A 25,218-nucleotide genomic window follows, 5' to 3' on the forward strand; every position below is an offset into this window, starting at 1 on the left:
ATCATTCATAATACCTTTTATTTCTTACGTCTTAAACTGTGAAATCAACAAATGATTGGTTGAATACTGATTCGGCGTTCAAAGAATTAAAGAAGCAAAAAATACAGAAAAAGTAACCAAAAAAATGACCTACCAAAATCATTAGGACCCAACTTCGGAATCCTCATTTTCAATTTATTAATTTTTTTTTCCTTTAAATTTTGTCATCCTAAACTATGTTCATAATATATATATATATATATATATATATATATATATATATTAAAAAAAGGGTTTTCTTAATTTTAACTATGTTTGAATTCAGATTTTTTAATTATAACAAAATTTAAATCCAATCCCTTTGATGATGTTCCTTAAGTACTCTTTTTAAAATTTAGCTATGTGTCTATTTAAATAATTCAACTAACCGCGTTAACATCTCTTTGTTTTTCTTTTTTTTTTTCTTTTTTTCCCTTGGTTGCGTTAGAAAACTCGGCCCACGAGAAAAACCTCAGAACCCAACCTCTCTAGCCCAGCAGAACTGAACCACCACAAGGCAGCTGGAACGTATGGTTCCTTATCGTTCCCCATGGTGGCTATCAAATTTGAGAGAACACAATGAAAATAATAACTGGATTGTTTGGAGGTATTCAGCCTCCTTAGTATTCACTTTGATAGATAATTCAGAAGCCTTCATTTGAAAATACTTCAGCAACTTAAATACAATATGGATAACTGAGCAACCCAAAATAAAAAGGACCACTAAAACTCAACTTCTAAAGATTCGGACTACTACTTAGTGCCCGTTTGGTTCAGCATTTGAAGCCCAAAAAGCGCTTTTTCAAAAAAGATCAACCCAGTTTTGCGTTTGGTAAGCTCAAAACGCAACTTTTTTATAAAAGTTGCGTTTTGAACTTTTAGAAAAAACTGAGGGAAAACGCGGAATGGCTTATGGACCCCTGAGGGTCCATAAATGAAAACGCGCTCTGCGCGTTTTGTATTATTACCGTTGCAATATTGAAAATACCGAAATACCCATCACCAATAAACTTTGCCCTTTTCTCTTCTCCGCTCCTCTGTTACAGACCAACACCGGTCAATAAAGTATCAACCAAATACAAACAGAGCACCACCCAACAATCACCGGTCTACCACCACAACCCATTTCAACATTTGATAATCCAAACACAAAATCAACAAAATCAAACCAATTTTACACAATTTTACAAAGGAACCCAATAATGAAATCATAACCAAAAAAAAAAAAAAAAAAACCGATTTCCGCCGCATGTCGTTGGCAGTGGGGAAGAGATCAAGCAACGGTGGAGAGGAAGACAGGCAGCGGTGAAGGCAGAGATCAAGCACCGATCTGACCCATTCCTCCCTTTTGGATTTCCCCTCTATCTTCGTTTGATGAGAATCATGCAGACGAAGAGCTAAAAAAAAAAAAAAAAAAAAAAAAAAGAGGAAGAATCATGCAGACGAAGAGCTAAGAAAAAAAAAAAAAAAAAAAAAAGGAGGAAGAAGGAGAGCTCTCTGGGACGTTCTGGAACTTGGAGAAGTGATATGGAAAAAGAAAGGAAAGAAGGAAACAAAGGAAAAGAGTGGGTACGTGTGTGGACTAGAAAAAAGAGGGAAAAAAAAAAAAGAAAAAAAAGAAGAAAATGTGATAAGTGAGTGGAGGAGAAAAAAAATGAAAAAGAAGGAAATATTATCACAATATTTTCACAATAAATATTAAGTAGTAGGTTATTATTAGCTAACACTTGTGAGAAAAAATAATTTTTTTAGAAAGAGAAAAAAATAATTTTAATAGTACGTTCAAATTAAAATTAGTATCAATTTTTATCACAATATTTTTACAATACTTTCACAATAAATCTTAAGTGGTAGGTTATTATTAGCTAATATTGGTAAGAAAAAAAATAATTTTTTTAGAAAGAGAAAAATTGATTTAAGTATAATGAAGTAATTGATTTAAGTATGAAACAAACTCACATAAAAAAAAAGTATGAAATAAATTCACTTATATATACATTGTCCTTTTTGGTCTTTTATCCCTCAAAAAGCCACTTTTATAAGTGCTAGCCAAACACTCAGCTTTTTCATTATGCACTTTTTAACAGTTTTTACCAAACACTCAGCTTTTTGAAACTCCACTTTTTCATTATGCACTTTTACAAAACTCCACTTTTTCATTATGCACTTTTTCAAAAAACTGAACCAAACTCATCCTTAACAACCTTAACGTTAACAACAACGTTCTAATCAAATTTCCTAATTTGACTCAAACATGACTTTTATTGAAATCAAATAAATAACAAACAATCACATAACATGAAAAACACAACTCCTGTTCCTCACGTTTCTCATACCAGCAAGAACTTCCTGCACGTGACAGCAGCCCTCTACGGATCTGCTTCACGTGGTCGAGGAACCACTGGACACCGATACAAAATGAACCCACTGCCTCACATGAGCACCATTAGTGTCTCTCTCCAAACTCGATCTGATAAAGCCCTAAGATTTAGAATTCCAAGTTGAGATTTTGTAGAAAAGAACAACACAGATTGCACCAAAGAAACTCAACTTTTTGAAGATATATATATATATATATATATATATATATAATAACACAAGCAAAAATAAAATAAAAACTATTAGCAGGGAGTAAAAATCTTGAAGAAGACAACAATACCGGTGTCTGATTTGTTTAGCTATTTTGTTTTATTTAAGAGAAAAGTTCACAATATTTTCACAACATTTTTACAGGATTTTTACAATAAATCCTATGTGGTAGTTTGTTACAAGTTATTATTGAAGGGGTAGAAAAGTCATTTCAGTGATAGATTTAAATTAGAACTAATAACAACTAATTACCTATAATTAGTTGTGAAAATATAGTGAACATAGCACATCTATCTATCTAATATGTATAGCGCTGCGTTGGTTTGGAAACAATTTGAATTAATGGCCATGGGAAACATTTATTTACTAAATATGCCCTTGGGTAGGGAGTAGCGAGTGTGGATTATGGTGGCCGTTTATTTTGTTAAGGTTTGTGCTCAACAAGCTCCTCCAATGGATGCCATTGTCAACGACAACGTTGGGTTAAGGTGGCCAGTTTTTTCTTGTGTAATCTCGTTAGTGAATCTAGTAGATTTTATTCTGTTGCCAACGTTAAACAGGGGTGTAACGCTGTGTTTGCTGAGTTGGATAAGTTGGACACGTGAAATAATTTAATTTGGGAATTTAAAGAGCTACATATAAGGTATTGTATCTAAATTTTTCTCTTTTAATTAATAGTTAATAGTATTTTTAGATTAATTATTGTGGTATATTTATTTAATTAATCATATGTTAGCACATTCATTTTTTTAATTCGTTCATTATTCATAAAAATAAATAAATAAATTATCATTCATCGTTTTCTTAAACTTAAGATCATGCTAGATCAAAAATATTACTTGGAAATAATTGTTCTTACATTTTTTTTTTTTTTTTTTTGATAGGAAACAATTGAATTTCATTCAACTGAAATTGTAAGACAACAGAGAGAGCAAAAGCATTACAAGCAAAATTCCTCAATAACAATATGCTCAACAGGACTTGGAATCAAGGTTATTAAACCCGGACCGGACCGTACGGTCCGACCGGAAAACCCGGGAACCGTTCAGATTCATGGTCCATTTAAGGTAAGGAACCGTTCCATGCGAAAAAAGCATGGAACCGTCCGGACCGCGGTCCGACCGTCCGGGTCTGTGAACCGTGACCGGTTCACACGGTTCGGACGGTTCCCTAATTTCAGCTCTTTTTTTTTTTTTTTTTTTTTTTTTTTTTTTTCCCCCTATACGGCGTCGTTCCACCTTTTTTTTTTAACCCTCTCTCAAAAATCACTCTTAGCCTCACTCTGAAACCCTCTCTCAATCACTCTCAATCCTCACTCGTCTCTGCCTCTCTCAAAAATCACTCTCAATCCTCACTCTCTCAAGTCTCAATCACTCTCTCGTCTCTGCCTCTCCCTCGTCACCGTCGCACTGTCGCAGCTCAGCCCAGATTTCTTCCTCAATCCTCACTCTCTCAATCACTCTCTCCCTCGTCGCCGTCGCACTGTTGCAGCTCAGCCCAGATCTCTTCCTCACTCTCTCAAAGTCTCAATCACTCTCTCGTCTTTACCTCTCTCCCTCGTTGCCGTCGCAGCTCAACCCAGATCGCAGCTCACTCTCTCACGCTCATCTCTGCCTCTCTCCCTCGTCCCCGTCGCAGCTCACTCTGTGCCTCGTCGCCGTCGCCGTCGTTGGTACTTTAATCTGTTTTTTCTTTGTTAATATTTGCAAGTTGATTGTGGATGATGATATAGATTTGAAGTGTTGGTGTGTAAATTGATTTGGGTCAATTGAAAATTGATTGTGGATGATGATATAGATCTGAAGTGTTGGTGTATGTGAAGACAAGGCTTGTGATATTATTGTAATTGTGAAAATTGATTTGGGTCAATTGGTGTTTCTGTCTGCCAAAATTACTTTGTTGTGTCTGCAACTTCTTGCTGCATGTTTTTTTTTTTTTTTTTTGTATTTTTTATTGCTGTTGGTTTCAATAATATTTACATTATTCTCAAATCATTTGCCCCATTACTAAAAGCAATCTCAACATAATTGAAATCCCAGAATTAACATAGCATCTGAATATGCTAGATTTCAAATTTACTTAACTACAGCTATCAGACCACATATTAATAAAAAAATAAAAAGAGAAGAAGAAAAATGACCCTCAAGAATAGAACAGGTGGACCATGGACCTGTTTCAAAATGAGTTCAGTGATAGAACAGGCAGACGCCTTATAGTATCTTAACTAGCTTTTTCTTATGATGGTGTCCTGAAAACAATTGGCCCTAATGTCTCACATACTTGACAAGCACAATGAAGAAGAAATGACTAATCAAAATGTGAAACAAAAGTAAGCTAATAGCTAGTCAAAGTGAGAAGAAGCAAAAACAGTGTGAAACAAAAGTAAGCTAATAGCTAGTCAAAGTGAGAAGAAGCAAAAACAGTAATACAAGTACCAATGACTTGCAGAAACCCTGTGCTTTCCCAGATAAGAAGACATTATTCTCAGAAACCCTATGCTTTCCCAGCAATACAAGTTAATTATTTAGTTTTATATATTTTTTTTTTTTGGGTCTGTTGCATAATGAGTAGGTTCTGTGGAAAGTTGAAAAGGAAAAGTGAATGTGGGATTAGGATGTTTTAGGGATCAGTTTTTGTATTATGGTTCAATTAACTTGTGGAAAGGATGTTACATTTGAAAAGTTTTTTTGTCTAGTGACTTGTTTCTTTCATGCATTTTTGATGGGAAGGAGTTTTTTTTGTCTAGTGTGTAACAATGTGTAATTGTGTACTGTATTTTTGTAAGTTTTATGTATTTTTTAGAAATAAGCTTTTCTAAATGAATTAGGCTATTTTAGTTAATTTTTCTATTTTTTTTATTAATTTAATGTTTTTATATATATTTAAAATAATTATTAAATTAATTATGACGTCATCACGGTTCGACCCCGGTTCGACCTCGGTCCAACCTCAAAACCCTTGAATCTCTCCCTTTTACGGTTCAATGAATGGTCCGGGTCTGAAAACCTTGCTTGGAATAGCTCTTTCCCAGACCTGTGACTTATCAGTGATCCTAACAGCTTTTGCAAGTTCATGGGCAACTCTGTTGCCTTCCCTTTTCAAATGATGAAAGGAACACCAGTTAAAACAAGAAGAGACTTCCCAAATATTCTGAACAATGTGACCAATCTCACCACCAAAGACCCCATCATTGATAGCTTGAATAATGGACAAGGCATCGGACTCAATAATAACATGAGAAACCTCCATTTTCACTACAAGAAGCACACCTTCCAGAACAACAATAGCCTCTGAAATCTCAGCAGAAAAACATGCTGGGAGGACCTTGGAAGAAGCTGCCAGAATTTCACCCTTGCAGCCACGGATGACCACACCAATGCAGGAATTTCTCTCATCATTAGATGCAGCTGCATCTGTATTGACTTTGTAGAAGCCTAAGGGGGGAGCTTTCCAAATGGTCAAAGGAGGGGCTTGAGCAAAAATCGGAAAGGAGCAGGCTGCCTTGTATTCAGCTATAACTTTGCAAGCCATTTCCCAAGCTTGAAGAGGAGGAGAACCAGAATCCTCATGGATTGCTTGATTACGATTCCACCAAACTGACCAAGCAACAGCAAAGAAAAGTTCTAGATCACTTGGAGAGCCTTTTGCAATGAAGTCAAGAGCCACATCCACCAAGTCACAATAAGGATAAGAGAGATCAATTGGACAGTTGTGCCAGAAACCCCAAGTCATTTTTGCATGATCACAGTGGAGGAGTGCGTGGACAGTGGTTTCAAAGACTTTATCACATAATGGGCAGAAGCTAAAACAATGAATTCCCCTGTGGTTTAGATTTTGCATAGTTGGAAGACCATTAACACATGTCCTCCAAGCAAAGATTTTGAGTTTTGGAGGAACTTTTTGCTGCCAAATCCGTTTCCACAGTAAAGTCCTTGAGCAGCTTGAGCTACTTTCTCCATCCTCACTTGAATCCACCAAACCCATAGCAATGTGGTATGCACTCTTGACAGAAAATGTTCCTCCTTTGTTGCCTATCCAAATAAGGCTATCCTTGGGTAGGTTGTAGCTTATAGGGATTTTTAGAATGGTGCTGGCTTCGTGAGGCAAAAAGGTGGCTCTAATCACATCAATTTTCCACCATTTAGTGTCAATGTCTATGAGGGAAGAAACCATGGGATAGTCTTCAAAGGCTACTTGGGGGGAAAACACCTTGTGGGTTGATGGCGTAAGCAGCCATCTATCTTCCCAAATATGGATACGACGTCCATTGCCCACTCTCCACCTTGTGCCCCTTCTGATTACCTCAAGACTATTGTGAATGCTTCGCCAAGCATATGAGGGGTTGCTCCCTTTTTTGGAATTGAGAATATCGTTGTAAGGAAAGTATTTTGCTTTGAAGACTTGAGCCACTAGGGAGTCTGGGTTGGTGAGAATTCTCCAACCTTGCTTAGCTAACATGGCAAGGTTGAAGGCTTGTATGTTTCGAAAGCCCATACCACCATGAAATTTGGACCGACACATTCTCTTCCAACTGACCCACGCAATTTTGTTCTCCTTATCCTTTTGCCCCCACCAAAAACTCCGCATCATACTTTCCAAATCATGGCAAAGTGTCTTAGGAAGTTGAAAACAACTCATAGTGTATGTAGGCACCGCTTGAGCCACCGCTTTGATAAGGATCTCCCTCCCACCAATTGAAAGGAGTTTACCCTTCCAGCCAGCAAGTTTTTTAGCTACTCTATCCTTAACTTCGGCAAACACTTGTGTTTTTGATTTCCCAATGATGGAGGGCAGCCCCAGATATTTATTATGCCGAGAATCTTGCATAGGACCAAGAATGTCAAGAATGCTTTCCTTTAAGTCTTGAGGGGTGTTTGGGCTAAAGAAAACTGAAGATTTATCAGTGTTGATTTTCTGCCCCGAAGCCTCTTCATATTTGTTGAGAATACTTATGAGTGCGTGACATTCTTGAACCTTTGCTTTGCAAAACAAAAGGCTGTCATCAGCAAAGAAGAAATGGGTGATCAAAGGGCAGCCTCTACAAATGGAAATTCCATTTATTTGTTGATTCCTGGCAGCTTCATGAATGAGGGCTGAAAACCCCTCAGCACAAAGGAGAAAAAGGCAAGGGGAGAGCGGGTCTCCCTGCCTGATGCCCCTTGAAGGAGAAATGTTCCCACAAGCCTCTCCATTTATAAGCACTGAGTAAGAAACAGAGGAGACACAATTCATAACAAGGTCAATCCATTTATCCACAAAGCCCAACTTTACCATCACACCTTTAATAAAATTCCATTCTACCCTATCAAATGCCTTGCTCATATCTAGTTTAATAGACATATAGTTTTCTTTTCCTTCACTTTTATGATTTAGATAATGCATGAACTCGAAGGCTACAAGGACATTGTCCGTGATTAGGCGGTCGGGGGTAAAAGCACTTTGGTTCTCAGATATGATGTTTGGAAGAATGGCTTTGAGTCTATTGGCTAGGACCTTTGAAATGATTTTATAGGTAGTGTTGCAAAGGCTGATGGGATGGAATTCAGTCATTTTGGTGGGTTGATTGGTTTTTGGGATGAGGGAAATGTTAGTCTTATTTATATCAGTCATAGGCAGATTAGAGTTCAGCACACTTAAGACCATATTAATGATATTAGATCCTACAATGTCCCAATAATTATGAAAAAAGATTGCGGACATACCATCTGGCCCAGGTGCTTTGTTGGGGTGGAGTTGCTGCAGAGCTTTCAAGACTTCCTCACTTGTGAAAGTTTTGGTGAGCTCTATGTTCATTTCTTCTGTGACACGCCTAGGGATTGCACTTATGACTTCATTGATCCCAGTGGGGGAAGAGGTGGTATAAATTTTCTTAAAGTAAGAAATAGCAGTGGCAGTGATACTTTCCTTGCTTTCACACCAAATCCCATCATCATTCCAAAGCCCCAAAATGGTATTCTTTCTCTTCCTTTCCGAAGCACGGGCATGAAAAAACTTAGTGTTTCTATCTCCATCCCTATACCAATGAACCTTGCTGCGTTGTCGCCAAATGGTCTCCTCACTGTCCAAAAGATCATTTATTTCCTCCCTAAGCTGATTAATCTCTGCCCCTCTATCACCTTGCTGATCAACAGTGGTAATGGAATTAAGAATTCTTCTTTTCTCTGCAATTTTCTTTGGTATACCGCCTACCACAGTCTGATTCCAACTTGCCAAAGCACTTGCACAACGTTGGAGATTAGAAGCAACCCCTTCAGGGGTGGTGGAGAGAGAGCCCGATTGCCATGCAGCTTCAATCACCTCACGACAATCCTCCCTTTCGATCCACATAGCCTCAAAATGGAAACGGCGAATACCTTTACGGGTTGGAGGGAGTGAGTCAGTGATAGCAAGAAGGCAGTGATCAGAGGTGGAATCGGCCAGGTGGTGAACAATTGGCACCTAGAAATGTTCAAGCCATTCAGTATTGGCAAAAGCTCTGTCCAGACGGAGCGAAATTCTGTTGCTCCCTTCCTTCATATTACACCACGTATAATCTGGGCCACAGTACCCCAGGTCCTTGAAACCACACTGATTTACCATTCAATGGAAACCATCCATTTGAGATTAGGAACGCTGGGCACCACCTGCTTTTTCAGTCATTGAAAGAATTTCATTAAAATCACCACAGCAAAACCAAGGCAAATTAAATTGACTATTAAGATGGAGGAGGAGTTTCCAGGATTCTTCCCTTAAATGTGTTTCCGGATATCCATAAAAATCGGTAAATCTCCAGGAAAGGCCATTGTCAGCTTCTGTGATTATAGCATCGATGTGATGATTGGAATAACTCTTAATCTCCAAATTTGTATCACTGGACCATAGTAGAGCAAGGCCTCCACTCCGGCCCCTGCTTGGAACATATAAACCGTTTGTGAAACCAAGATTGAATTTTACTTTTTCCATACATCTGTTCTTTGATTTAGTTTCCAAGAGGAAAACTATTCTGGGATTCCAGCGCCGCACATAGTCGCGGAGCGCAAAAACTGTCCGAGGGCTCCCAATTCCCCGGCAGTTCCAACACAAGGAATTCATGGCTCCCGGCGGTGCTGCTTGGCAGCCACCGCCGATCTCTCAGTGGTATCATGAGTGTTGGAGTGGTGTGAGTCACAAAGTTTCTTTGGAGGTTTGCATTCGTTTTCTTCTTCTGAGAAGACTAACTTGCCAACTCTTTTAGAACCCGTGAGCCCCATCAGATTTTGAGAATCTGGACTAGAAGTTGAGGTTTGGGTTTGTTTTCCTTGGGCTCTAGCTATTCTCTTCCAATTTCCTTTTCTTGGGCTTAGAGGGACGGTGGTGGTTTCATTACTAATAGGGGGCTTATTTATTTGTTTTAATGGGCTGGTAACTTCATGGGCCTCAAATGTGGTTTGCTTAGGGAGGCCCACAGTAGAAGACTCATCACAGACCTCCTTACCAGTTACTAAGATTTTTTGAGATTCATTTGAGCATTTTTCAAAGAGAGGCGTTGGGCTCAAGAGACTCACCTTGTCAACTTTTGCCGGATTTCTAGCTGGTGACTTGACTGATGGCTTGGCAGAAACACCACCATGTCCTGGTTGCGTGTTCTTGGGATGTGTGGGATTTTGATTTTGAATTTGAATGGTCCTTGGGAGTTCTACCTGCTCTGCTTCCATGTCCATTGAATCAGTGGCCGAAGGTGTTTGCCGGTCAACGGAGCCACCCTCCTTTCGTGCCTCATAACCATCGCCACTTGAGACTTTTGGCTTCTCACTTCCACTTTTCAGACCCCCATTTGCCCGTAACCAGTCACCGTACTACCTATGAGCTTCAGAATTGTTGGAGTTTCCTGAGCAGTGTCGTTCATCATGTCCCAGGATTCCACAAAGAAAACAAAAGGTGGGAAGCCTTTCATATTTAAATGATACCCAGAACTTCTCACCTTCTGGGTTAACAATGTTGCCACCCCTTCGCAGCGGCCTATTAATGGGTAAATCCACACGTACCCTCATGAATTTAGCCTGTTCCGACATCCAGGACCGCTTATCGGTCTCAATGTATTTTCCCAAACTGCTACCTAAATCCCTTCCAACTTCTTCAGACATATTCTCAAAGGGAAGTCCCCAAACTTGGACCCAAAATGGAGAGTGGGTGAAAGTAATATTTGTGACTGATAATCCCTTTCTCCATCTGCACATGAGCAAGAGATTGTTGTCAAAGTTCCACGGTCCGTTCCTTTCAACCCATTCCATCTGATATTTGGAGTTGAATTTGAACTAAAAAATATTTTTTCCAACATCCACGATTCTCAAATCCGAACCTAACTTCCAAGCTGATCTGAGAGTGCTTTTTAGAGCTCTCGAATTCTGGTTTCAATCTGCAAGAAGACGGCCAAACAAGCTCAGTGCGCATTCTTCTAAAAGCTCTGATTTGCTTGTAGTTGAAATGGAAATATCTTCTTCTTCTTCTTTGGTGAGTTGGAGATGTTGTAATCCCTCTATAACTGGTTGGTCCATAATAGTGAGATGTAGAGGTGAGATTATGGGCTAAACCATATCCAGCAAGATCCCATAACAAGAAGGGAGGAAAGACTCGCGAAAGACGAGAGAAAGGTGCTCGTTCTGAAACGAGAGAGAAAAGCTCCTACGCTGGGAGAGAAAAAGAACGCTTGTTCTTACATATATATGAAGAGACGATCTAGTTTGTAATGCATGTGCTAGAAAATCCTTAAATACGAAGAATCTGCAATATTAGATTAGGCTTTGGAATTGATTAAATTCATAATATTTCATGTGCCCAAGATGTAAATAATAAATTTTATCTCATGAAAATATCTTGAAAAAAGTCACATAAAATTAATAATGAGAAAAAATTAAAATAAAGGCATCATTCAAATGCCATGTAGATTAGGTTCATGTATCTTGTTTACATGAAATGATGGAGAATTGGTTGAAAGGTTTTTTAGTTGTAATTAGGAAATAAGCCTTATATTTTCTTTGAATTATATTGTACCTTAGGCTAAAGCCATCTAATTTCATTTATTCATCAATAAAATATATTTGAGATTTTTGTTAATTTTCTTTAGAACCAAACTAAGCAGCGATTAGTACTCCCAGGCAACTATACTGTGATGGACACAGAAATCATGGTTGTGGAAGCTAGGATCTTCCTGGCAAAGGAACTGGAACTTCAACAAGTTATCATTGAGTCAGATTCTCTCCCAGTTGTTCAAAGCATCTTGGCAAAGGAAGTCAGCGGGGAAATTGGCCATCTTGTCCAAGGAATTTTGAGCCTTATGGAATGCTTCAGCAGTTGGAAAATCAGGCACCTGAAAAGGGATTACAATAAGGTAGCGCATGTACTTGTTTTGCTAGATGTAATGAGACCAGCCAGGTGTGGAAGGGGTTTCCCCCTCCAATGGTGAGACACCTCATCCACCTGGACTGCCTCCAATGTTGTAGCCTCATCATGTATCTTGTTGTACTCCAATTTCGGTTTTTTTTTTTTTTTTTTTTTGGAAAGCGTACTCCAATTTCGGTTTATATCCAGATTTTCTCATAAAAAAATTTCAGTTTCTTTTACTCTTTAGCAGTAAGCAAATAAACACACACACACAGAGCCGATGGTTTCGGTTTGCACTGGAAAACAGAAGCCTAAAGCCGAGCTGATGACCTTGAGCTAACAACAAGAGGATTGGCAGCGCAAGACACGATAACTAAAAGACATTTGTTTTGTTTTGTTTTTATTATTATTTTTTTTTTTTTAATTTTTTTTGGCATTTGGAAGTCCATGGGCCTGAGGAATGGGCCATCTTCTGGCTATTTTGTTTTTGGGTTTTTTTTAATTACTTCAAAATTTTGATGGGCCAATTATAAATGTTTAGGATGTAAATTTTACATTTTGAAGGGTCAAATTCAAAAAAGAAACTAAAAATTTAAGCAAGCCAAATTCTAACTAAAATTTGAGGAGGGCGGTGCCAATAGGCAAATTTTTGTTTAAGTTAGTGATTTTGTTGCATATTCAGAATAGTGTTAACAGAAAAATCAATAAGCTAAATGTTAACACCACTAACAAGCTTGTAAGATCACTCGTCATCATCTCAAGCACAACACTCTTCAGCTGCACTCCATTTCCTCAGCACAACAGCTTGCAGATGTCCTCACCAAGTCTGAACTGCCCGATCACCTTTGGAATCTTACATCCAAACTCCAGTTGGTTTCTTCCAGGCTACATTGAGTTTGAGGGGGATGTTAGTATATAAGTTAGACTATTCGCTCGCTAGGCTTAGGCCGATTATACTATTGTACTTGTCCTACACTCATATTACTTATACTACACATAGTGTGTCTATATTAAATCTCTCTTTTTGTACCATAACACACAAAATGTACAAATTATTCTGTCAATCTTTGTATGTCTCTCTCTCACACATCAACTTCTCTTTATATTGTGAACAAAACCAAATGAAGCACACTAGTAGTCCATTTGTAAGATAACTAAGCAACAAAGCCCTTTGGCGATGTTATCTTTTTGTCTTATAAACTAGGTCGTGATGTCTGGTTCTATCAATTCCCTTTTATGCTATAATTAAGCTGCAAGTTTAGCAATTGCAACACATGCCAATTGAAAAGGGACACCTAAAAAGTCGGTAAGGCTTTGACAAAGAAGGAGAATCTCAATAATTACATTCCTAAAATTGCGTAATTTCTTCTATTTTTCTTTTGTCCCCTTTTTTGTGAAGTAATTGTGCTTGTGTTTTTTATAGGGATTTTGCTTCTTTGGCTCATCAAATCAATAAAAGCAGTAGCATTAGGTAACATTCCTTATTTTGCAATTTGTCTAGATGCATTTACATTTACATTTACATTTACATTTACATGCATGCATACATATAATACATATATGGAACAGTGATAAGTAGTAAGCTATATATATAAACACACACAGCTATTTAGCATAAATCTTCATTAAAATTAAATACATAAATGCCAGGAAAATGAATTAGAGTTAGTTTTTCATTGAAGTTAACAAACATTTTTCTTTTCATAGGAGCTTCCAAAGAATTATTATGATCGCATGCATGCTCCACTCTGGACTTCAAGTCGTTTTCTTAGAAAATGAATTGGTCTTCTTTGCACTTTGTATAGATTCTGGATTAAGCACATGCAGTTCTTATCTACAATCTAATTAGACTAGGTTTATGATTAGTCAGGAAAAAGCCATTAGTAGCTGCACAATTTGATAAGGAAGAAAACAATATAGATGGTAGTAATGCTGTAATGATGTTTTTAGTTCATAAAATTTGTTTGAAACCTCACCGGTAACATTCCCATTTCAGATTGGGTCTTGTCAATAATTTAGTTGAAACTTAGGCTCACAACTACATTAAAGTAAGAAATTCTGAAAAGTTTATCGGCATTCCTTACGTTTTCTCATATTGGAAGGTACGTCTTTTTTATTACAACTACGTTCAGATTTTGACGTTACAAGTAGCAATATAGTACAGGCATTTTCACAGCCATAATAAATTTAACATACATATAGTGAAAGAGAGAGCAATACTTATAAGTGACTTGATCAGTCGTCACCATTGGAGTACCTACGCAACTGGAAAGGAAGCTTTCTGGGCAAGGCCACAAAGACCTTCTGGAGCTCCGCTATATCTCAAAATCCTCATATAGCCATTCTCACCCAATTGATGCCCCATGAATTTTTTAATAACCAGTAATTGGTATACCATCATCACTCGTTCCATACCCAATTATAGTAACAGCATGGTTTAAATCGGTACCACATTGTCCTGTAAAAATTCCGCTGCTATAAAATCGAAAGTCAGGACCATAACCCTCGAGGGCAACAGAAACTGGTTGGATGGCCACTGCTTGTAGTAATGCCCCCTCATCATTGGAAGGTACGTCATCAAATGCACTTATCGAAGCTGCTTTATAAAAGAAATCTTGTTAGGACAAAAACAAAATGCAGCGAATGAAGCTAACAAGTTTTGAGTTCCAGACAATGTTATTCTCTTACCACACGTTCCTTGGTTCTTAATGGGTGTAACAGCTCCTCTCTCTATCCAATCTATAGTCGTAGGAATTTCAGTTAGGTTTCCGTATCTGAAAGTTGTTTTACGTGAAGTTGGCTGGTTGGAAATCTTGTATCCAGTACGAGTGGCAATGAATTCTTCATTTGTTAAATCTGCAGATTCATTGACACTTAACTTGTAAGTGCGATTCCCTTCATTGTTGACTTTGTCTATGTAATTTACATTGTCCTTGAATATCTTGAAACGCCTTATCTTCTCAACATCGTCACGTAGTTGCGTCCATGTTGAGCCATCCATTGCTCATGTCTCATAGCAAAGGAATCTTCAAATGATGTGTGGGACATGGCTTGAAATATCCAAGTCCCTATAATCAATAACATGATTGTGATAAGTTTTCTTCCAAGTGTTCAATGTCATTATTTTACAAATTGAAGAGAGTTCTTTGGCAATGGCTTTTTGATATCTGTCCAATTCTTTGTTGGTTGTTTGGAGGGAACCAAGGCTTCCTACTCAATAGCAATATTTCTATATATATATATATATATATATATATATATAATTAGCTTTCCACCTCATGTTTTAGTATGTATTTCACATTCTCTTTAAATTAATGGTCATTTTTTTTTTTAATAATTATATTCATATACCATTATTATTTGAAAGGAAAATAAGTACCAATTCATTTAACCTTTCATCTAAAAAAAAAAGTTAATGAATTGATTCATTTAACTTTCTACCTAAACAACAATTTTATTGAAATATTTAATTTTAATTAGTGCTCATTTTTAAATTAATGTCATGTCACTCTTCATTGGAAAGAAAATAAGTACTAATTCATTTACTTATCCTTTCACCCAAGTAAATGTTTTGATGGCTATATGCATTTAATCTTTCCCAAATTAAACAATGGGGATTTAATGAAATTTTTTTTTTATGAGAATCAATTTATTATTTATTTATATTCAAAAATGAATTATTTTATTTTCATAGTATTTAAATTTTAATAAAAATTATGGACAACCACTTATATTTTTTAGCAAGTATGTAAACTAATGTGTTGACTGGTAAAAGTTTCAAAATAAAAGTTGTCTAGGATATATTTTTCTATGTTCTCAACTAATAAGTTTGTCCCACATATTTTATTTCAAAAACCGAATCATTTTTACAGCTTACATGATAATGTTAATTATGTCATTCGACCTAACCTATAGAAAGAGGGTTCCTTTAGTGATTAATAACTATAGTTTGGAGAAGCTAACTTATGGTAAAACACTAGAATTTGTAAGACCTTCAGGCGGTAAATGCTTAATTCTGTGTGCTATATTATCTAGCTAGCTATCTTTTGCTTCTCAAAAAAATATTATCTATCCTTCTCCAAAAAAAAAAAAAATATATATATATATATATATTATCTAGCTATGGTCCACTAATTATTTATAACAAAAAATAATTTATATGGGTTTTTTACAACGAATTATATAGGACTAGAAAAAATGTACACTTAAATTAATTTAAGTATTAAATAATTGAAAATTTAATAAAAAGTATATTCAAATCTTTAATGATATTAATCAAAAATATTTATATTTCATAAATCCTTAATGATATATAAACTATAGTCACCTAATTTGTGCTATGTAATTAAAACATGGTATTAATAGGGTAAATGCAATCATTTTCAAACATTTATTAGTTATAGGTGGTGCATTAATTTTTTATGTAAAATTAATTTTTAAGATCATTTTAATGTAATCTTAATAAATAATTGATGTGGAATATAACATTCAAGGTCAAATTGAGTTACGTTTGGTAGCAATTAATTGAAAGAAAGTCCAGAAAAATTTTTTTTTTTTTAAATTACTTACATGCAATCAATAATATTATTATTACTTTCTCAAAATATATATATATATATATATTTTAGGGAGTTTCAACCTATAGCATTGAATCCTAAATCTCTTATACAACTATTAGAAACTTTATCAGTTTAGCTAACTAGAACTCACAATATTATTAAAAGATAATTTTACACTTAAATTGTTGGAAATAATTAAAATTTTATGCATTTACTCATGTACTTGGTTCATATTCTTGATAGTCCTTTCTACTAACATATACTGATTCTCCAAAAATTACAATACATGATAAGTATTATACATAGGACATAATTATAAAATGTTTTAATATGCACCGTACATCGCACGGAATATCAACTAGATTTATAAAATGGACTTCTTCGAGGGATTCAAGACCTCTAAAGTGAAACTTCGTTCAATATTAATACTTTTTAGCCTGCTTTTTTTTTTTTTTTTTAAGAATTTTTTTGCTTGCTTTCTTATTCAACATTAAGCCATATAAATAAATAACTTTACAAGATAAAACAAACATTTAATTTCAAAAGAAACCCAATCTTTATCATCTAAAAGTAGATAAGATTTATTTAAAAACTAATACAACAATCCATCTCCTCCTTATTTATTTAGCCATCCCCAAATGACAACGAATACTTATCTCCAAAAAAAAAAAAAAACAACGAATACAATTTTAAAATGACAATATTAAATAAAATAGAGGCACATAACGTAAACATTCACTCCTTATATTTACCCTTGTCCTAAGGGTTGCCTTTGGTAGGGGGCTCTCTCTCTTTTTGTAATTTAAACATCTTCAAGCTTGTCTTGATACCTTTTTTGTTTCTTGTCTACTACCTTCCTTCTTCTTGAATAACCAATACCAATAGAATTCTTCTCTTCCTTAGTACACTGCCTGTGTGCTTTGGTCTCGTATATGTTTTCAATTTTATTCAATGAAGCATTATTACTTATAATAAAGGGGGAATATATCTTTGTCTAGATTTTGGGTTTTTGTGTTCGACAAACCACTAGGGTGTTGACTAGTTTGGCCTTTGAGACATCCTTTTTGATACCATACAAGTGGAGCTTTTGCTATCCAAGCATGCTAAATCAAATTTCATTATGAGACCTTTCAAACGACTAATCTCTCGAGCCAATTGGTGGTTGTTTTATTATAATTTAATCCAAATTAAACTATAATTCAATGTTGCAAAAATGACTAAACCCTTAGCTAAAGATTCAATGTTTTTGCAATATCTTAACCATTTCTACTCCAATCTAGGTCCGTAAACTATTGTTTTAAAGAAAATTTCAAGATCTTTAACATGAACATAAATTTATGATGATTAGACAGGCAAATTTCTGGTTAAATCTTGACCAAATCTTGATTATGGTTGATCAAACTTGGTCAAACATTGCCAAGACTATTCAAATGGTTTGGAATGGTGGATTAGGTTAATTAAAATGAGATGAAATTTGGAAGTTGGATGAGCTTTGGGCTAATTGGACCGTTGATCAGCTTGGTCAAAGTTGGTCAAAGTAAGGTAATTTTGGTGTTTTGAGTTCTTGAACTATTAAAATAGTTTATCCAACGTCCAATCGGGATAAATTAATTTATTTTATGTAATTTCTTATTCTTCCATGTCAAAAATCTAATTTTGGCTTTTTAAGGCTCAAATTAACAAATTGGCATGCAAATGGAGGTTGGACATAATGCAGTATCGACACCTATTGTCTCCAATAAATACATCAAAAAATAGCATGCAAGTTCTTGCACCAAAAGTAATAGTAGAATTGCTTCGTGCCTAAAAAGTTGATGCAAAAAGAGAAGTCTTATGGTCCTTTAGGCTGAAGAGTTCTAATGCTAAGATAATTATCTGTAGATTTGCAATGGTAATTTAGGGATTTAGTATTGAGGTTGTTGACGATTTGTACATAGTGCTTTCCAAATGTATAGGAACTACTTAGGCCAAAGGCTAAGAGAACGACATGCACAAAACAAGAAAACGGGGATATTATCCTTTGTTTCATTTTTCTAGTGCTTAGAAAAGATATTTGGTTATAGTTAAAATGCATTTCACTTCCAACTTTTATAGCCAGAGGTTGTTGAGTTGTCCATACAAAGCTTGTCCAAATTCAATGTGATTGCTACATAGGTTAAATGCACAAAGTACGTGAGTGTCAATTAAACTAATAAAATTGCATAAGTTCTCCCATTTTTCTACTTTTTATTTTTGTGAAGTAATTGTGGTATAGGTTTATGTTTTTATTACGTATTTTACTTCTTAAGGGTCATCAAATTGATATAAACAGTAGCATTAGGTAACATTCTATCTTGCCAAGGGCTCTGTAGTTACACCCTCTATGCACTAAATGCTTAGAGATTTAGGGGAGAAATTATTCGAACTGTGGAGTTTGCAACATTTTGTAATTATATCTAAAAAAATGATAACATTCCTTGTTTTCTTGGAATTCTAGACACAAATAAAAGCATATAGAAACTAATGCAAAAGGAAAGAGAGAGATTCCCAGAGTACAGAGAATTAATAGTGTTCTCTCCTTTCACATTCATACTTTCCAAAATGAATAAGAATTAATTTTTCCTTAAAGCTAACAAAAACTTTTCATTGCAAACGAGCTTCCATAGAATTTTCATGATTACATACATGCTTCACTGTAGACATCAAGTCGTTTTCTTCGAAAATGTATTGGTGCTTTGCAGCTTCTGTAGAATCTGAATGATGCAAATGCAATTAATTCTTATATACAATCTAATTAGAATAGTTTATGACGAGTCTGGAAAAGTCATTAGTACCTTTGATAAGGAAGAAAGCAATATAGATGGTAGTAATGCCAAATTTTGAAGATTTTATCAGCATTCCTTACGTTTTCCTCATACTATATATTGGAAGGTACGTCTTTTTTATTACTACTACGTTAAGATCTTGACGTTAAAAGTAGCAGTACAATACAGCCATTTTCACACTCATAACAAATTTATCGTACATATAGTGAAAGAGAGCAATACTAAAGGTATCTTGATCTATCACCTTTGGAGGACCTAAACAACTGGATAGGAAGCTTGCATGGCAATGCCACAAAGACCTTCTGGAGCTCCACTATCTCTTTGAATCCTCATATAGCCATTCTCACCCCAATTGGTGCCCCATGAATTCTTAATTAACCAATACTTGGTACCATCTTCACTGGTTCCATACCCAATTGCAGTAACATCATGACTTAAATTGGTCCCACATTGTCCGCTGAAAACTCCGCTGGCATAAAACTGCAAGTCATGACCAGTAGCGTCGAGGGAAACTGAAACTGGCTGTGTGGCCACTGCTTGTAGTATTGCTAACTCATTATTGGAAGGTAAGATTACAAATTCACTTATGCGAGCTGCGTTAATAGATGCCTTTTCTTGGTCACAAGTTCCATCCATAGCCTCATATGGGTAATTTTCTTCAGTGGCTAGTCCTTGGTTTTGTATTATATATGTAAAGGCATAACTCACGACACCACCACCATTGCACCCAGAATTGCCTTCCACGACACAGTCCACTAGTTGTTGCTCCGAAAGGGAGATCAAGTTGCCAGTTTTGATCTGATAGATCCCCTCTACTGCTGCTACTGCTGAAAAGGCCCAGCAACTTCCTAAATAAGAATCAATAATAATAAAAATCTTGCTAGGACATAAATAAATGTAGCAAATGAAGCTAGACTAGTTTGAGTTTTAGAAAATGTTATTCTCTTACCACAGTACTGGCCTTGGCTCTTAATGGGGGTTACAGCTCCTTTCTCTCTCCAATCCATAGTCATTGGAATTCTGCTTAGGTTTCCATATCTAAAAGTGTTTTTAGGTGATGAACTTGGTTGGGTGGAAATCTTGTATCCAGTATGAGTGGCAATGAATTCTTCATTCGTTAAGTCTGCAAATTCATTGACACTTAACCTGTAAGTGCGATTCCCTTGATTATTGACTTTGTCTATATACTCCACATTGTCCTTGAATATCTTCAAACGCCTTTTCTTCTCAGCATCATCTACGTAGTTACGTCCATGCTGAGTCATCCATTGCTCATGTCTCTCAACAAAGGATTCTTCAAGTAATGTACGGGACAAGGATTTAGATATCCAAGTCCCTAAAACCAACAACATGACTGTGATAAGTTTTTTCCCTAGTGTTAAAGCCATATTTTTTACAATCCGATGAGAGTTCTTTGACAATGGCTTTTTGTTATGTGCGCAATTCCTTCGTGGTTGCTTGGAGGGAACCAAGAGGTCCTACCCAATATCAATACTATCAATATTTATATATATAAGTGGGAACTTAATGTGTGAGAGATTTGTATGATTTGGATCTATCCATTTCCAAGTGAAATGGAAAGTGTATATTTAATGGCTATGATACAAAATGAAATAAATATATGGTTCAGATTTGCTAGCTTATTTAAAATTATCATCCACTTTGAATCTTGCCCATTAAATAGACACTCTATTTCCATAAAAATGAAGTGGATCCAAATCCATCCGGGAGAGAGTGAGATTTTGGCACATGTTGCAGAAAAATTGAGTATTCTTTTACCTAATCTTTTAGTAAGCATTTCACCTCATCCTTTAATTAAGGCTTTGCTTTTTTAGAAAATTAATGCTCATTTTAATAATTAGTGTCAAGTGTGATTCTTCTTTGAAATGGAAATAAACTTCCTTTTTTTTCTTTTTTCTTTTTTCTTTTTTTTTCTTTTTTGAGAAGAAGCCCCTATTAAATTAACCTTTCACCTAAGCTAAGTTTTTAATGAATTGATTTCATTTAACCTTCCACCTAAATAATGGATTTAATGAAATATTTATTTTTCATTATTTAATTAATACTATATGTCATTTTTCTTTGAAAGGGGAATAATAAGTACTAATTCATCATGTAATCTTTCTCTTAAAAAATGGTTTTAATGATATTTAATTTTTATTATTTATTTGAATCAACAATAAATTACTTTATTTCTATAGTATTTAAAATTTATTAAAAAAAATTGGACCACCACCTAGTAGAATATATATATATGAGATAGGTTCAAGTTACACCTAGTGTAACTCTTGTAAAGTTACACCTTTTTTACACCATAAATTTATAAGAGATATAACAGCTAAGAAAATGTCATTAAATGCTATTACTTTCCATCTCATTCGTAATTAATACTAGCATTTTCTCTCTCCTTATTTATTTTTTTCACTTGATTAAAGGGTACACGGCCAATTTTAACAACTTGCATTTCTATACTTAGAAAAAAGAAAAAAAGAAAAAACTTGCATTTTATTATTGTCTCGTATAGTTTTTCCTTTTTTCCAAGTATAGAAATGCAAGTTGTTAAAAATGGCAGTGTAACCTTTAATCAAGTGAAAAATAAATAAATAAGATGAGAGAAAATGCTAGTATTAATTACGAATGAAATGGAAAATAGTAGCATTTAATGGCATTTTTTTAGCTGTTAGATCTCTTATAAGTCTACGATGTAAAAAATGTGTAACTTTACGAGAGTTACACCAAGTGTAACTTGAACTCATCTATATAGCGTGTAAACTCTCTCATTGATTGATTTTTTTTTTTTAAGAAAGGACCACCACCTGGTGTATGTTATTCCTTTTTTTTGCTGAGACCTAGCGTGTGTATTCCAAGATCTGAACTAATATGTTTGTTCATAAGAAAAGAAATTATACGGGTTTTTTATATAAAATTTATATAAGAATATTTATCATCAAAAAGAAAAAAAAGAAATTGATTTTTAAGATAAAATTATTCCTTATATTTAGTGCTGTGGCAACAATTAAAATAAAGTCTATTAAAAGGCAAAAGCAAATTTAATAACACTTGCAATAAAATATATATATATATATATATATAAATCTGCACTTAAGTTAATTTAAATTATTAAATATTCTAAATAAAAAGAAAATAACATATTCAAATATATAGTTATACTAATCTTAAATAATTACATTTCCCAAATCCTTTCAATGATATGTAAACTATAGTTACCTAATTTTTCATATATTATTTATTTATAGGTGCTACAATAATTATTTATGTCAGAAGAATTTTTATGATTGCAATAATTGATGTGGAATTTAACATTCAAGCTCAAATTGAGTTATTTTGGTAGCAATTGAAATTAAGTTAAGCAAAAGATAAAAGCAAATTTACTTGCATGTTATCAATAATATAAAAAATATAATTATACACTCAAATTAGTAAAAATTATTAAATATTTATGAATTCATTCAATTAATTGGTTCATATTGTTTATAATCCTCTTTTTCTAATAACATGTAATCAAATTGAAGTTGATTCTCCAAATATTACAATATATAATAATAGACATAAGTAAAAAATGTTTCAAATTAGTCTAGCTTGAAAATGGACCATTTCGAGTTTGTTTAGACCTCTAAAATGAACTTCACTCAATAATAACATTTTTCTCAGTTTATTTTATTATTCAACATTAAGTGTCTATTTGGCTAACTTATTTTTTACCAACTTATTTTACTATTCAGCTTATTTTTGCTACTATTCATGAGTTCCACAGTACTTTTTGGTACTATTCATAGGTCCTACTGTACCATTTTAAGTAACATTTACTTTTATCTAAAGTACTTTCAGTAAAAAAAATTCAATTTCAGTAAAATAAGCGGATCCCAAATAAACCCTAAGTACCTGTTTGGATACTGAGTCTGCGTCCAATGTCTGACATTTCACTTTTTTTTCTTTTTTTCTTTTTTTTGAGAAGAGCGTTTCATGCTTTTTCTAGTGGATCCCGTGCACTGTTCACGGGACCCACAAACCTCTCTTTTCAACAAAACTTTTATTAAAAATGGGTCCACAGCACTATTCATACATTTAAAAATTATTTTGTTACAGTATTTTCAATTTTTAGTTTTCAACAGTATCCAAATATACCCTAAGTGTGCGTTTGGTATGGATGAAATTTGTCAGCTTATTTTATTATTTAGCTAATTTTTACTACTATTTATGAGTCCCACTGCACTTTTTGGTACTATTCATGGGTCTTATTGTACTATTTTAGCTAATTTTTACTTTTATTTACAGTACTTTCAGCAAAAAAAATTTTAATTTCAGCAAGTGGATCCCAAACAGACCCTAAGTCATATAAATAAATGGCTTTTAAAGATAAATCTATCATTTAATTTTAAAAGAACTCTAATCTTTATCTGCCACAAATAAATCGGATTTATTCAGATGCTAATCTAACAATCCATCCCATCATTATCTATTTATCCAACCCCAAATAACAACAACGACTATCTTGAAATGAAAATATTAAATAAACTAGTTGAACATAACATTCCTTCCCCCCTTCATTTTACCTTCAAAAACAATTTATTTTTTAAAACCATCTTCTAGCTTGTCTTGATGCCTATTTTTCCTTGTTTACTTCCTACCTTCTTCTTGAATAACCAGTACTATAAGAATGTTTCTCATCCAAAATGATAACTCATCAAAATCATTTCTTCCTTATTTAGGTTTGACAAACCACTTGGGTGTTGACTAGTTTAGCCTTTGATACATTCTAATTCTTTTCTAGCCTGTTTAGAAGTTTAGAGAGGGAGGAGAGTAGAAGGGAGTAGAGGGGAGTAGAGGGGAGTAGAGGGGAGAAGAGAAGAGTAGAGGAGAATGGTTATCCTCAACCTTATTTGGATGTTTTTAAAATTAGTAAGGGGAAAAGGAGTAATTAGCCCTTCCTCTTATTTGGATGTTTTAAAAATTATGGTGGAAATGAACGGAAATGATTTAAATAAACAAATTTACCCCTATTTGAAAATGGATTTGCAACATTAGTCTATAATTGATTTATTAGATTAAATAATTGTTTGCTTTTAGAAAACACAACCAGATTAACCTAGTTAATTAGCCAAGTGATTATTTAGTCAAATTATCCAAATCCAGGTTAACGCAAATATATCATATCATTGTAAAGTGCAGAAAATAAAGAATACAACAATATGATAACCTAGAAAAACCAAACCAGTAAAAAACCTGGGGATAATTTAACCTAGCTATCCTTAAGGTAAAACGAATCCACTATGAAAGAATTGAAGTTTACACAAAAGCAACTTAGACCACTAACATTCTATTGCTACCTCGAGTAGGAAACTTACTACCACGACCATATGACAGCTCCGAGTTCATGAACTACTTCTTTCTTGAATTCCCAAAAATCACAAGAACTCTCGTTTGTATATCTTTAAGCTCTTGAATCTACAACTGAATTGATCACCAAGCTCTCGACATCAATCTTGAGATTGTAAATCCTAAATATATATAAAGGCAAACACCTTTAGATTTCACAGAAGATTCACACACACAACATAAAGAGCAACCTCAAAACATGGCTATGGTTTTTTCTTTTATACTTAAAACAAAACATAAAACCCTACACATCAAACGAGCTTGGGCTAAGTTGGAAATTCTGCAAAAAAATAATCTACATGACTTTCGATCAATCGAGTCTAATTCTCGATCGATCGAGCCAGGCAGATTTACAAAGTAAATCCTGCAGTAACTCGATTTCAACTTTACGTAAAAACACATACTTTGAGGTAGTCTAAACAAGACTAAAACGTTTTAATCATGGTTTGCCAACAATGCAAAATGAAATTCTAATACATTAGTTCATAATTCCATAGAACCTAACAATAATT

General features: G+C 34.6%; 2 protein-coding genes across 2 annotated transcripts; both read right to left on the minus strand.

Annotated features, from left to right (window-relative positions):
• Positions 1–771: 771 nt before the first annotated feature.
• On the minus strand, positions 772–14,947 carry LOC115985421. Its single transcript, XM_031108360.1, has 7 exons — positions 14,635–14,947; positions 14,362–14,542; positions 10,533–10,794; positions 10,131–10,421; positions 5,614–9,045; positions 987–1,055; positions 772–867 (listed from the first exon to the last, which is right to left on the minus strand). Exons 1-7 carry the CDS (start codon positions 14,945–14,947, stop codon positions 772–774), a joined length of 4,644 nt encoding a protein of 1,547 aa, XP_030964220.1.
• A 4,617-nt stretch (positions 14,948–19,564) lies between these two features.
• Positions 19,565–20,697, minus strand: LOC115985422 (zingipain-2-like). The gene is made up of 2 exons (XM_031108362.1): positions 20,259–20,697; positions 19,565–20,157 (listed from the first exon to the last, which is right to left on the minus strand). The coding sequence occupies exons 1-2, from the start codon at positions 20,695–20,697 to the stop codon at positions 19,565–19,567; spliced, it is 1,032 nt and encodes a 343-aa protein (XP_030964222.1).
• Positions 20,698–25,218: the final 4,521 nt, after the last annotated feature.

Source organism: Quercus lobata, chromosome 4 (genome assembly GCF_001633185.2).
Source record: "Quercus lobata isolate SW786 chromosome 4, ValleyOak3.0 Primary Assembly, whole genome shotgun sequence".
Taxonomy (NCBI): Eukaryota; Viridiplantae; Streptophyta; class Magnoliopsida; order Fagales; family Fagaceae; genus Quercus; species Quercus lobata.

What these genes read in the sequence shown, in the direction of transcription:
- LOC115985421 (XM_031108360.1), bottom strand. Translation starts at nt 14,947, where the DNA reads ATGGATGGCTCAACATGGACGCAACTACGTGACGATGTTGAGAAGATA. An exon ending in TAAGAACCAAGGAACGTGTG is followed by an intron (nt 14,543 to 14,634) that starts GTAAGAGAATAA and finishes TTTATAAAGCAG; the next exon opens with CTTCGATAAGTGCATTTGAT. An exon ending in GTATTTTCAATATTGCAACG is followed by an intron (nt 868 to 986) that starts GTAATAATACAA and finishes TTTATAAAAAAG; the next exon opens with TTGCGTTTTGAGCTTACCAA.
- LOC115985422 (XM_031108362.1), bottom strand. Translation starts at nt 20,697, where the DNA reads ATGGCTTTAACACTAGGGAAAAAACTTATCACAGTCATGTTGTTGGTT. An exon ending in GAGCCAAGGCCAGTACTGTG is followed by an intron (nt 20,158 to 20,258) that starts GTAAGAGAATAA and finishes ATTCTTATTTAG; the next exon opens with GAAGTTGCTGGGCCTTTTCA.